The 14,401-nt window shown below is 36.6% G+C and overlaps 2 protein-coding genes across 4 annotated transcripts in view; one reads left to right on the top strand and one right to left on the bottom strand.

The window, feature by feature from the left end:
* Positions 1–7,340, bottom strand: part of LOC131664328 (uncharacterized) — a 41,170-nt gene extending 33,830 nt beyond the window's left edge. Inside the window, exon 1 of the mRNA XM_058935329.1 lies at positions 7,266–7,340. The gene's annotated coding sequence lies outside the window, so the exon portion shown is untranslated. The remainder of the gene's footprint in view (positions 1–7,265) is intronic.
* Positions 7,337–14,372, top strand: LOC131664326 (biotin--protein ligase). Of its 3 annotated transcripts, XM_058935317.1 has the most exons (18): positions 7,337–7,431; positions 7,725–7,961; positions 8,028–8,176; positions 8,240–8,410; positions 8,485–8,638; positions 8,707–8,772; positions 9,174–9,371; positions 9,453–9,747; positions 10,111–10,239; positions 10,318–10,644; positions 10,717–11,068; positions 11,687–11,869; positions 11,945–12,077; positions 12,148–12,308; positions 12,393–12,507; positions 12,595–12,808; positions 12,875–12,933; positions 13,205–14,372. In XM_058935317.1, the coding sequence occupies exons 2-18, from the start codon at positions 7,808–7,810 to the stop codon at positions 13,225–13,227; spliced, it is 2,883 nt and encodes a 960-aa protein (XP_058791300.1). In that variant the 5' UTR covers positions 7,337–7,431; positions 7,725–7,807; the 3' UTR covers positions 13,228–14,372. The 3 variants fall into 3 exon arrangements, with proteins under 3 accessions (XP_058791300.1, XP_058791297.1, XP_058791298.1); XM_058935314.1 differs by having other exon boundaries at positions 12,875–14,372; XM_058935315.1 differs by having other exon boundaries at positions 7,356–7,372; positions 7,850–7,961; positions 12,875–14,372.
* Positions 14,373–14,401: the final 29 nt, after the last annotated feature.

The following is a 14,401-nucleotide window of genomic DNA, read 5'->3' as shown; positions in this document are numbered from 1 at the left end:
AAGTCAAATCTTTTTTTAACCATTGACTCGTGTTTGCCGCTGGACGAGACGCTTCTCCGATGATGAAATATTCAAATTATGTACGCGAACCGTAGAGCGTTGGAAAGTCGTAACGACATTATTTAAATAGTCAGGCGTACTCGTGAGCTTTCCTTTGAATTACGAGCTTGTCGTTTGCGAGGCGAAAGAAAATAGAATGAAGCGATACTCGCTCACCCTCTCCCTCGCGTCAAAGCGATTGCCAGTTAATACTGCGCAGACGGCAGGAAAATTAGAGAGCTTCGATTTGAGTGTACGACTACTGCAGCGGCAGTTCTTTAGCCTTTCAAAAGAGTACGCCGCCCACTTAGCGGCGTCTGTCAAATGCAACTGAACTCCTAAGGGTACGAATAACCAGACTTTCTTTTTTCCTCTCCCCTCCACATCGCTAATTACACAATTCGATAGATGACACAGTGATTACTTCCATAGCGAATTTTGCGCCACGACGGAAATACCATTTGAATTATTGTTATTTTTCTGTATTCCGTTAAATGAATTCAGAAGCGAATTTGATAAATTTGAAAGACACCCCGCAGACGTTTTTAATAAATGTCCATTTGATGCATTTATGTACTTATTGTTTGCTCCTGACTTTCGATATTTTACGCCTGTTGTTGAAATAAATAAAAGTACTCATAGTGATCGTCAAAATCGAATGGTACATTTCCACATGGATGCACAAATACTTTCCTTCGATAAATGGAAAGGTTCGTGAGTTTTTCGATGAATTTTTTCATATCAGGTGAAAAGAGTATTTTTGACTGTTGGGTATTGCAGAAAATTAAAGAAATAATAGATACTGTTTCGTTCAAATCGAGACACCCAATTTGACAGTGACTAAATATGAGCCATAAAATCTCGATTTATCGTCGCTTTAGTCAAACAGTTTCAGCAAATTACTGGAGCTACCCAGTGTGTAAAATGTAATTGATCACTACACATTATAAAGAATTTGGAGTAAAAGCACTGTTTTCTACGCAAAAGTTCTATCGCATTCCATAATCAGTAATAAAAAAATTCAGTAGGACATATAAAAAAAATGTATAATTCAAAAGAATCGACACTTTTTCCTTATTTTACAGACTTGCACAAAGTCTGATTATAAAGTCTTCGTACAATTTCATACATTATTTATATTACAACGGCAAAATCGCGCTCTAAAAAGAAACGAGAGAGAAAGAGAGACAGAGAGAGAGAGATTTTATTTTTGTGTTCTTTTAGTCTAGAGTTTAGAGACTTTTTCGCTAAACCACTGATATGTCATCGGCACTGGGAAGCGTCTAGTCTGCGGTTTTCGTATCGTTTAATACGAGCGAGACTTTCGAGCTAGAACAAAAAAATCACCTGTAAAACCACATTAAATAATTAAGTACGAGCTCCACGTATCCGACGACAAACGTACATCAGCTTATTTTTTGCAAGTTGTGATTCCGAAAAAAAATAGTGCTGTGCCCATGCTATAACTAGCTTGTTATGACGGAGAAAAGACTGCATAATCAACTCGTGAAAGTTTGATGAACAGTAGCAACCAGGGATCTAAAACTTTTAACTGGATAAGAAAAAAATGTCGACGAATGCGTTGACAAGCGCAAGCATTGAATTTCCCTCGACGCAATGCCCTCGCAGCATTATTGCCAAATAAATGCCGATGGAATATACAGCAGTCAGGGAATCATATTGCATTAGACGCTACATTCCACGTCTGCGTATATACATTTATGAATGGGTAAACGTATCGCATCTATTTAGTACTCTGTATAATTAGTCATGCCATACGTACGCACAGCCATTTCAATTCAATTGAATGGCCGTGAAGAATTAACACCTATGGAAAAGTGGAGAGTGTGGGGCTGGCGTCGCCCGAATTACAAATGCAAAATGGCCTTTTCACTCGGTGGGTATCGGAATTTTGCCGGGAACGTTACGTTCAAAGCCTGCCCGCGTCCGTTGAGCCTCATGAAATTTTCAAGGCGCGAGGACACGAAGCTTCGGGAAAAATATACGATGCGGCCAACCCAAGGGGGAAAGTGAATGATAGGGGAAAGGGGACTCAAGCTGCGTTGAATTGACTATTAATTGCCGAAGAAGCTTGGAGCTGGTGCTTCGCTCTTTTTCTTCGCTTCCAAAGATAAATCCACGCGCTTAGGACGGCTAGAGCAACCAAAAGTTGCTCGATCTTCTTTATATTTGAAAAACGCTTTTATTCCTTTGAATAAATTATGTAACCACCGTGCGGACCTGATCAGCGACTTAAAAGCAGCCACCTTGATTTTATTGGTTTGCCGACTGGCGCGTCCACGGACAAATTTTTTCATCAAAACAGCGAAGATCAACATTCTTTGTTGCACGATATTCGATGCGATAAATCTAGCGTCTAAGGCAAATGCAGCGTAAAGGCAATACTGTACAGCGATCGGCGAAGCGCATCTATATAGCATACAGCAAGGGAGACAGGGCGAGCTAGGCTACTCCGAGTAATCGAAGCCGCGGTCGCAATTTCAGCGATATCGAGTGCTGGGTTAAAATGGCTCTGCACTTTCCAGAATAAAAGCTTCCAGCTCCTCGCCGAGGTCGCGTTATAGGTCACTCGATTCAATTCGGACCTTCTACTTTTTGCGTTGTATGATAACCGCAGCGAAAACTCACGAGAGGAATCAACGCTCGTCGCGTAAGTGCGCGCGTGTGTGCTTGTATTGACGATATATGGCGCGATCCAGAACAATCAGTACTTGCGACACTCGCGCGCGCACGCGACTTATTCGTTACGTGAGAACCAGAAATTACGTTTTTATCGGGCGCCGCCTCGCATGTTAAACACCGTAAAAAAAAATATGAAAGAAAGGTGGAAAAAAAGGAGAAGGGCAAAACGGAAACTCACTTGCCATTCGTGTTTTATGAGTTAAATAGCGCGTGACGCATCTGCATCGGAGGGGGACACAACAAAAGACCGAATAGCAAGCGTCGTAAAGCATTGCAATGATCGACGATACAAGGAGTAAAAGGCAAACTAAACAATGGCAGAAAGGAGATTCTTAAGGAAACGCTGACGCCATAAAATTCGCATAAAAAAGGGGGTCGAGCTCCTTTCGAAGATAGAGAGAAAGAGAGAGAGAGAGCAAAAAATTTCGTTGGCTGCGATAAAACGCCACGCCGAGAAAGCAGGCTTGTCGATACTGTACGTCAGGTGGATGCAATAGCAGGTGAGGTACGCTTTGAAGCATAGATATGCAACGTTGATCATCTTTATTGAAGTCGTACAATCAGACTTATGGTTGAAGTTTGCCGAATCGAGGAGTTACTATACAATATAATATATATTGTCTAAAGATATTCAACTAATTTATGACACTCCATAATCTTCACAGCATTTAAAAGAAAGTTGAAAATCTTTACGAGTCGGATAGTAAATTGTAAAACGATCGTTGCGCACTAAAACTACGTAATATATCCATAGAGATCCCATCCTTATCTAAAATCCGTCCATCGCTCGCGAAAGTACGGTTATCGAAGAGTCAACAAAGTCGCGCGGCATCGCGCTGCTACTGGCTGATCGACATTTATGCTTTTATCTACACACAGCGTTATATAAGGATCGATCGATTGGCGCGTAAAACGACACTCTTCTTCGTCCTCCGCGTGCCTGCATCGCGTCACCGTGGCGTTTTCCTCAAGTTCATCCTCAATTAAGCCGGCAAATGGCGTCTTGTCTCTTGCGACACGTGCCCAGCGATAAAAGCCGCAGCGCGTTCAATGGAGAGAAAATGGAGCTGTGAAAGTGCGTCGCCTACACACACACACACACACACGCGCGCGCGCACACACACACATGTAGGTACTTTCTTGCTGTAGCTTATCAGCGCAAAAGAAGAAAAAACAAGTAGAGGCGACAACGTATTTTTCTCCTACATATATATACGTACCGGAGTAGAGAGTGCAAAAAGGTGTCGAACGGATTTATATGCTATAACTCCTTCCTCCCCGTCGTAGTAGAAGAAGCAGATAATAATAGTAAAGGAGATGAAGGAAAAAGCTGGAAAGACAGGCGAAATTCGATTCCACGTATGCTTTGAATGCTGCGCTCGGAAAGAGAAGTCGTATACGCGGGCTTTTCCCTACCGCCGGCAGCGCGTATTACGCGAGTGTGTGTGCGCGAGCTTGATTGAAAAGTTTCCTTTTCCTTGAGCTAAGGAAAACAAGATAGTTTTTCCGCCATATAATGCCGCTGCCGACGCTGCTCCCTTCTGGCTTCTGCCGATGAAGTTTGCGCGCGGCAGTTTTTCCCCTCTTAATGTAGCCCGGATAGATGCATCGCTAAATTACAATTGCAAAAATACATTATTGCATTAAATACAATGCCGCCGCTGCACTTCTCCGATGACTGCTTTGCGCGTTCTCGATAACGCTCCGGCTTCTTCGCGTTATGTGCCCTTATTTGATGGAGCCAATTCTCGTTACGCCCTGCGCGAAACCTCTGTATTTTTCATTTCGCGACCGAACCTATACGTTAGGAACATGTATATTGTATACGTCTTTCGTTCGCTGCGTTCGAAGCCTCCTTTTCTAGCGACGCGCGGGCAAGAGCAAGCCACAGCGACTGCTTTGCAGTTAATTGAGAATGAAAATGGTACTCGAAAAAGCCGTGAAAAATTCACTGACGTCGTCGCTTTTTTATTCTCTTGCTCGCGAAAAATACGCCGGAAAAACTTTGACCGAAATACGAAGCTTCGCGCGAGATACGAAAATAGTTAAGCGCTCAAGCGCGAGGAAAGTCTATTGGAAAAGAAAGACAATCAATAGACTTATCTCGAGGCGCGCGAGGGCGAGAGCGAGCGGTGAACCGCGAGTGTCTCTATTTTAGGCCACTCCAGAAGGGAAGAAACAATAGGCGAACGTGTCTGAGGGCACTTGCTATCTCGGCTATTGACAAGTTTTCTGCGCGCCCAATTAGTAGCAAGTGCCAGAAGTAAGCAATTCTCGCGCTCGCACGCCTCGACTCTACAATCTTTTTCGTCGGAGATTTCCAAGTCCTCGGCCTCGGGCCCCTTGTCTTTGCCGTCCGCCAACGGATTCGATAGTAAAACTTTAAAATAATCTTAGGTCACGAAGCAGCTTTACGCACGCGCCCCGTCGCACATCGTGCAAGCCTCGCAGGCTGCTCGCGCACAAATAAAAGTGAAAAGCTGACGCGTGTCTCTACATCGCGAAACAGGCAGGTTGCATGCGTTGCGACCACAATTTTTTTCTAATTTTTCGCATTAAACAGTAGAGATGATGGTCCTGATTTCTTTCAAATTATGCCATCCTTGTGCACTCCTTATCAAGAAATTGCCAATTTCCTAACAGATTGATTCTTAGAAAGCAGCTCTCTCGCTTAAGCACATGAGATACCCTCAATTTCCTGATCGTAGAGGCATGTAAAACACGCGTCGTTATATTGCAAGAGGGGGGCAGCTCTTGTCTCGCGTCTCAATATATTCCAGGTCGATACTCGCATATAAACCACTCAATAATAGGCGCTACAGAGCTAAAAAATAAAAGACATTTTAAATATTCCATGTTGTTTTTCTCGCTCATCGAGCACTCTTTTTTTCTTTTTTTTTTAATACGAATTGCCAAAGAGCACGACACAAAAGACTCTCGGTTATAACGGTACGCCTCTGCGCGAGGCACTTTTATCTATGACACATCCACTCAAGCAAGCATTCACGTACAGTCGTGCGAATAACACTGGATGCTGACAAGCGGATAAGATCGCTTGATTTCCTGAAAGCACCCCGGTGCTTTGTGAATAGACAGCTATTTCAATGGAACACCGGTCTATTGCTGCTTATTTTATTTGGTTTTTTTTCCTGCACATCGTTAGAACTATTTTATTTGTTTTTATATTTAACCACGATTGATGGAATTGTATGAAGTATAAATTCATGGTACTGCGAAATATTATTAATCATAAATTCACTTTACGGAACTGCAATATGCTTTTCAAGTCACTTCGTGCATTTTTCATTAACCAATATGGACAAAGTTAATATTATATTTAGCAAATTTAATCAATTTTCACTCGCACAGTTGTCGCAAAAAATTTAAATAAAAATAAATCATGCGCGACCGTAATTGATTCAGGAAAAGATACTTACGCTATAGTCTGACATGAACGAGTATTTTTCGATTAATAAATTGAATATGATATATATTTATTATTTGTTGAAGAATAATTATTAATCAATATAATAATACGATAATATTTCAACAGTCTATTGATTTTTTCGAATATCTGGATGTAAAGCAAAGTTTGTTGAAAGATCTTTCGAAGATCTGTTAACCGAATATATTTTTAAATAATTTATAAAAACCTAATTCAAAACATTTTCGCAACTTTTCTCGCCTGTATTGCTATTTCTTTTAGCAGTGTTATTTAGCGTACATCAATATTCATTCAGAAATAAAAATAGAACATTCATCCATTTTTTCACAAAAACCAATGAAGTTTTACTTAATTCAAGATAAATTTTTGGAAAGATTAATTCAATCTACGATCAATAAGCCATTATACTATTATACAACATTAAACTTTACATACTTAATAATAATGATTATGGCTCCAATCGTATATTAGTTTGAGTAATGCGTTTAACATCGTGAGCTTTTTGTTGTTATATGAAAACACCCATGAATATTCTTTAAATTTAATAGGATTAATATTCTGATAATTAGTTTCCATTGCTCACATATTTCTTAATTTATAATGTACATAAGATAAATATGTTTTCCCCTATTTTATTCTATTCACTTTCTCTTATTCAATCAAATTTTAAGACAATATTAATTTGAGTATCAAAGATATTAAAAATTAAAGATTTCCAATGACAATTTCAAAATATAACATCTTGTGTTCTCAAAACAATTTATTAACGGCATATTCTTGCAGGTTATTATCCACGTTAACTATTTAGAAATTAAATTTACTGTTAAAATATAAATTTCATACTCTTACTTATATATAAAAATATTTCAAAGCATACGAAAATACAAATTTTCGCGCTCTTTTTTAGCATCAATTAATCTCAATAAGAATGGATATGATCATCCTTCATGCTTTTAAAATAAGAGCAAGATATTATTGTGACGGCATAGTTTCGTCACTGTATTTTCTGGGTATATTGCTACACCAATTATCAACAATAAGTAACAATTTATTATCAGCTACAGTATCCCCAACTCACAGTAGAGGTCTCTGAAACTACCATCTTCGTTGTCTGCTCAGTGCTTGTTGTCGCTGCAGATTGCAGCCTAGCAGCCACAACACACAGCACACATGTTTTTTCAGTTGGTATGTAGTTGTATAGATACAGTAATTGACTAGACAAGTGTCCTGTAGATAAACAGAACGTAAGCTTTTAATCTAAATGCTAATATTTCTGGAGTGTAAAATTGTTGCAAAAAACTTTATGTTTCATTCATGAAAAATTAAAAAGAGCTTTATAGATTGAAATGTATTGATTTTCAGAAAGTACAACTAAAGTGTATTCAATGTTTTCTAAATTAACTAACATGCATTTAGTTTTAATAAGATTTATTGAAAGTCAGTCAAATATTTGTAAATTAGAAATGTAATCAGTAAAGTGCATTATATTATTCAAATTTATATTGGAACACATTTGAGTCAAATTTTATATTTTCAGCCAAAATGTCTCAATTTGAAAATGATACTACAAAGGCAATAAGACCATTTTAACTTGATTCTTGCCATTGAACTCTGTTTAAAATGCTGTTGACCTTCTTCTACATGGTTGCTACATGGATACAGTCATGGAGACTGTCTTCATTAAGGACACGTCTCCAATTACTTCTGCAAGGAGTAGAGGCTACCAGGCCTTCAGTAATGCTTTATACAGCACATGAATTATGTATCAAGGAAGGCAATAACTATTTTGTTGATTTGTGTGTTGATATAACTTTTTTTTAAATTATCAATCACATTGTAGAAACAAACGGCAATAAGAACAAGTCACTGATTGGCAACAATCACCACAACAGCCTCAGTTCTCACTTTTGTAGTAACAATAACCTTGCAATGCTGGGAGATTTACTCTGGTTTCAGGGTGATAAGAGACTGTGTATAATTTATCCTCAAGTAAGCATACTTGTCTATATTTAGATCAAGGATGTATTGATTAATTTTTCCAACTATTTATAGCAAAAAGTTGATGTGACAAATTGGCTGTTATATCCTCATGGAAAAACTATTTTCCCTCTATTTGCTCACAATAATGCACAAATATCTTTGTTGCAAAATGAAAAAATGCACGTGCTCATAGAAGCTGATTTAAATAATTATATTCCACATGCTTTCTCAAAAGCCACAAAGGTATTTACATAAATGAATTTTTATAACTAATTATTTCTACTTACTAAATAGTCAAATTTAATTACTGCTAATAGCTAGAGGATTATGGGTTAATAGTATCTTGGACTTTGGATAATGTTTTTGCTGTGATACTAGAAACAGATTTAGATCATATAACAAAATTCTCTACTACACTCATGCAGGGACAATGCTTCATTAATAATGGCTTACCTGTAACACGTATTGAATGTAAATGTGATTGTTTGCATAAATCTATTGAAATTTCCGGTATTAGAATGTTCTTTGTTTGTTAACAGCTGTTTCAGTCTCTGGCAAGCCTTGTGTGTGCAATTATGAACGCTTCAATGCAGTAGAAAGTAAAAGTAAGAATTCAATTTATTAGAATGTTGTCCTCCCCTGCCATTTTTTGTCTTCGTTGACACTGTTCTTGATCAGTGTAGGCAAAGAAAGAAAGGAAAACCTTTTGACATTTTGTTAACAATCTAGTTAACCTGCTAAGAAAAAATAATCAACAATGCTGTAGTCAGTCAATAATATGTATTTGTTCTGGCCATAGCATTATTGGCCGTTTATTTTTTATGAAGAAGAAAAAGATAACAAATCTATTAAAATTATCTCAAAACATTTTTCTTTCTTTCTTTTCCTACACTGATCGAAAACAGCGTCAACGGAAATATAAGTAAAAATTATCTAGAATTTTTTCAATGATCACAATGCCAATTTCTCTAAAGATATATTCTAATATTAAAAATCTTTATCATAGAGTTAATGGGTGGCTCACAATGGAAAGCATATATAAATAAATTAAAGTTAGTTAGTAGTACTGCCAGACAAGTCTCGCAACAGAATATTTCGATAGAAGTAAAAGAAATATCCGGCTTAGTAATATCACCGGGAAGCCAACCAATTATCTTACAAATGCCTACAATTTTAGAAATTGCAGCCTCCAGCAATAGCTCAGGTACTTACAAGAATATTTAACAATTAACCGAAGTTACGATATATAGGAATTCATTATAAGTTATTTATATTACTTCTTTAGTTCCATCTACGCCTCCACCAACGCCAGCTTCAGCAAGTGCCATAATGAATAGAACAGAGCCAAAGCTATCTCAAATTATCGCTAATTCTAATATAGAATTGAATCCTCTTGTAAATTTATCTATGAGTTCGCTTACTAATTTAAGTTCGGGTAGATCACAGGAGTATATTCTCGAAAGCTCACAGGAGAATCTTCTCGGAACACCTATAAAGTCTGTAAGGCATTTAAAAAAATTAGATAGAGACACTAGAATTTCCAGTTTGGCGTCTTCCGTATCATCGCTATCTAACGTAAAGTGCGTCTTCTATTATTAACATGAGTGGCTACTTACTTAAAAATTTCATGGCTATTTTCAATAATTGTACAACTTTTACAAGACTTTATGATATTTTGACTCATAGTGTCACGCATTTTTAAAATAAAATGGCCAATAGCTAAAGTTTGAATTTAACAACTGAAATATTCAAAATCATGAAATTCTTAGTGAGTTGGATATTAGTTTAAATTTTGAAAAATTGTCGTTCTTAAAAGCTCGACAAAATTATACGTTTGAAAATAATTGAAATCTGTTGAATAAGTTCCCTCTTAACTTAGTTATTTCTGTTTTATAGTAGATTGTTAAAGTGAAAAAGGGAAATTATGATTTCTTTGTTTATAGCTACTCGCCGTTGAAAAAGACTGACTCTACTAAAAACGTTAAGCCACCAAGCATCTTAATTTACGCAGACAGCGCAGTCGCCAGTGATAATGTTCACAGTGTTCTTCAGACAATTCTCAAAGAGAACAAGTAATTACTCCAATAACATTGCAATCGATCTCATATTAACAAGTAATTTGAAATAAGGAAAATTACATAAAATTTCAGATACACAATTTATGCGTTATCTACACAGCAGGCGAAGCAAGACATTTGGATGGATCAAGCAAGTCTGGTGATTGTATGCGGCAATGTCGGAAGCGACATTGCATCCCAAGTAGTCGAGTACTTAACGCACGGTGGTAAGCTTTTAGCTCTTTGCTCGGATATACTGAAAAGCCTACTGCCAACTTTCAAAACTGCGGAAGTACGTGAAAACGAGCTCGTTCGCTTCTCCTATGGAAAATGGAAGCATGTTCGCATGATGCATCACGTATTTTGCTATCAAGCTTCCCCGGTGAAAACTAAATTCTCGCAAGATGTAGACGAATCCAGGTAAATAATTGATTCGACCTCTACAGTTTTGCGCAACGAAGTAAAATTTACTGAATACACTTGAACTTTTAGAACGGCCACGCCGCCAACGCCAGTGTCGGCAAGTATAACGGATTCTTCTGGTAAAACGCACGCGATCGAAGTAAAGGTATTGGGTTCGGAGGAAACATGGCATACCCCGAGTATTCTGCTAGCCAATCTAGTTGAGACTGGTGGCAAGGCACTTTTTTCGCAAATTCACCTGGAAGCAGATCCTTCGCAGTATGAGTTTGAAGAGAGCAAATTCAATGCACTCAAGGAGAGCAACGTTACGCGTCTTGAGATTTTCACCGACCTCATCAGTACTCATATGGGACTGGATGTTAATCCTAAACCAAAGATACCACCTACTTACACATCAGCATTTTTTCTGGGAAGACATGAGGTGAGCATTGCCTTTCTTTGATTAACAATTTTGCGCTATTATCTTGTATATTTGGCATTGTCGTATCTACTTTAAGTACGCTTGGGAAATTTAGATTTTTACACCCGAATGAAATAAATAAAAATTGATGATCGTTTAAATTACAGAGACTTTACTGTGATAAGCTGGAACTTGACTCGTGGTAATACATGTGTTGATGGTCGTTTTTAATTTAAATTTGCCGCAAAACTTTTTGGTGACAAATGTGAACGTTCAAAGTCTTAAATGCGTACATCTTTTATAAATTGAGCTTTTTCGAAAATTGATAGACGTTTGATTTGTTAAATTTTTACTGCACCATCTACTTCGCTTTTGCACCTATGAAGAAAGTATCGTATTGTTGTGTGTTTCCATTAAAATCTCAGTGTATTTGTATTTCTCTTGAGAGTTCAACTAGCAAAATTGTTCAAAGGAATTAATGGAAAATCAAATTTAACTAAGTTACAGATTAGCAGAGATACTATTTAACACGGTATAATCTTTCAAATTCCGTTAAAAAAAAATCACATAGGTTCCGCGTGTTTCATAACAGTTCCTACATAAAATATATTTGTAATTATGCACCTTATAATTATACAGCTAAAGTTAGAAATGCTGAAAAAACTGAAGAGCAAAATGCAACCGAACGATATACTAAAAACAACGAAGCTAGAAATTCAATTTTGTAATAACTTAACCGATGCGAAACCTGCGTCCTCCACCTTCCTACCTGTTATAGTCCATAGATGTCCAGAGAATTTTAATACTGTAGAGTATTTTGAGGTACGTATATAATTTCATCTTCTTTTAACACGTTGCATAAAAATAAAAGGTATTCAAATGTTCGTCATTCTTCAGAATCTCAACACAGAAGCTATCGGTCGCTTGGTAATATATTCGGACGTTATGACAACTTCCTACGATGTTACGGATAATTTAGTGCTTCAGCATGGTTTAGCAGTTATACCTCGTCATCAAACACATGGTCGAGGTAATGCGTCATTCAATATTTTTGTTTAAATTGTAAAATAAAAATATAACTCCTCATTTGTATTCTTTAGGACGCACTAATAATACTTGGCTAAGTCCGGATGGATGTGCCATGTTCACTTTACAGTTACATATTCCTACAAATTCCATTCTTGGAGAGCGAATTTCTCTTATTCAACATTTAACTAGTGTAGCTATTGTGTCCGCTGTTAAGTCGATTCCAGGATACGAGGTATTATTAGAAATCCACCATATTTACGTGTTACAAAATCATCAATTAGATTATGTATATAAATTAATATTTTTGTATTTGCAGAGTATAAATCTCCGAATAAAGTGGCCTAATGATATTTATACGGAAGATAACTGTAAAGTAGGAGGTCTAATTGTTAAATGTAACCATCAAACTTCGTTTATTATTTGTAATATAGGTATAACTCTTATTTCCAATTTTTTCAAGTAATTTTACATTAAATGTATAATATTTCAGTGTGTTAATAACGTTTCAAAAATTTCAGGAACTGGCATTAATGTTTCAAATAGTTCACCTACAGTTTGTCTCAATGATCTAATTAAAAAACATAATGGGACAGTAATGAAAAAATTAAAAAAATTAACAGTAGAACGGTTTTTATCGGCAGTTTTTAATGAAATTGAACATTTGTTGAATACTGTACAAGATGGAAATTTAGACCACTTATATAACTTGTATTATCAATATTGGATGCACACGTAGGAATCTTCAATTTTTTAAATTACTTGATTCAGAATATTATCTTCAATTTTATACTATTTCAGAGATGCTGATATTACGATAATCCAATCGGACGGTTCATCACAGCAAGTCAAAATTATAGGTATTGACAACTTTGGATTTTTGGAGGTCAAAGGAAAACGGGGAAATGTTTTCTCGGTTCATCCGGATGGAAATAGTTTCGATATTTTGAAAGGATTGATAGCACCAAAGTTAGAAATTTTATGAATACTTATACGGAATAGTCACCATGTGGATTGTTCGGAAAATATTTCATCCAAATATTGATTTATTTTCTTGATTACCGTTCAATGTGTAGTCGATAAAAATACATTCCTACTGCTAGTGACATTTTTCATTTTTAACTTTTTCAGATATCATCTTTTTAGTATATTGAATGTTGACATTGTAAATTATAACGATAAAGTTTCATCTCTTAACTTTGGATTCTAAATGACATAATTCTTAAGACCACTTTTCATTCGGTTCAATTGTTATGTGTATAAAAATATTGATGTTTTATGACACACGTGTGACTTAATACAAATTCAACAAACAAAATTGAACAAAATGATCTAATCATGTATACTTCTTACAATTAATCATCAAATACTGCCTACATGATATCAATGTAAATTATTCTATCTGAATGTGAGTTATATCAAAGCATTATTGCTGATGGAGAAATATGAAACCGTTTAAAAACTTTATGAAGTAGGAATTAGCTATTGTTATCTTCATTGATATATATTTTTTAACGAACGATGAAATTCACAAATTAATATCGTGCGATCGTTGCGATTTTGAAAGGATAACTGTCTCTGCGAGCGAAAAGTCTAGAAGATTATCTTTATGGGAGAGTGACCATATAGGAGAGAGGGAAAGAAAGACAGATGGTTGCGTGGTGTTAACAAAGAGATGACTCGGGATAAAAGAAATAGGATCTTCTCCTAGGATTTCTCCTGAATATTGGCCTGCTCTACAAGGACCCCTTGGAAAATCAGAATACGGATAATTCGGGGGTGAAAAGCCTCTTTTTTCGAAAAAGATGATGAACTGTCGACTAATCATCCCAATACCCCGAGTTCCTGCGTAAGTTTTTAAATCAAATGTTTGCGTGTGCGTTATTTCTCTCTCTCTCTCTCTCTCTCTCTCTCTCTCTCTCTCCCTCTCTGTCTCGCTCTCGCTCTCTCTCGCGATTTGAATGTACGAATTTTGAGCCGTTACATTTGTATATGTTATTGTATATTATGTTGTTTTGAAGAATATACCGCCGAAAAAGAATAATTTTAGCGCGTATGTGATTAACCTGACAAATCTGCCTGTGCATGCAACTGACTTCTGATCAGAGCATTGCGTGTGACATAGTCAAACGTTCACCTTTCAGCAGACAGCCAGTGGCTAACAGCAACAACATCCTGTCTCGTAATAAGAATCAGCGATCGGTTGAGAATTAAATAAATATTCCCGCTTTACAATTTTTTTTCTTTTTTTAACAAAATTGTTGTTTCTTTTGTGAACAAAAGTTGTAACTGCTAGCAATCTTCATAATTTATCGAGGCTATGAAAAT

This window comes from Phymastichus coffea, unplaced genomic scaffold, assembly GCF_024137745.1.
Source record: "Phymastichus coffea isolate CEN01 unplaced genomic scaffold, Cenicafe_Pcof_1.1 PCOF00043, whole genome shotgun sequence".
NCBI classification, from domain to species: domain Eukaryota; kingdom Metazoa; phylum Arthropoda; class Insecta; order Hymenoptera; family Eulophidae; genus Phymastichus; species Phymastichus coffea.
The sequence above is the reverse complement of the archived record's forward strand: the minus strand, read 5'-3'. Positions and strand labels throughout refer to the sequence as shown.

Excerpts from the sequence above, each read along its gene's own strand:
- LOC131664326 (XM_058935314.1), top strand. The coding sequence starts at position 7,808 with ATGCTGTTGACCTTCTTCTACATGGTTGCTACATGGATACAGTCATGG. Across the intron at positions 9,748-10,110 it reads TCATCGCTATCTAACGTAAA|CTACTCGCCGTTGAAAAAGA; the intron begins GTGCGTCTTCTA and ends CTTTGTTTATAG. Across the intron at positions 11,069-11,686 it reads TTTTTCTGGGAAGACATGAG|CTAAAGTTAGAAATGCTGAA; the intron begins GTGAGCATTGCC and ends ATAATTATACAG.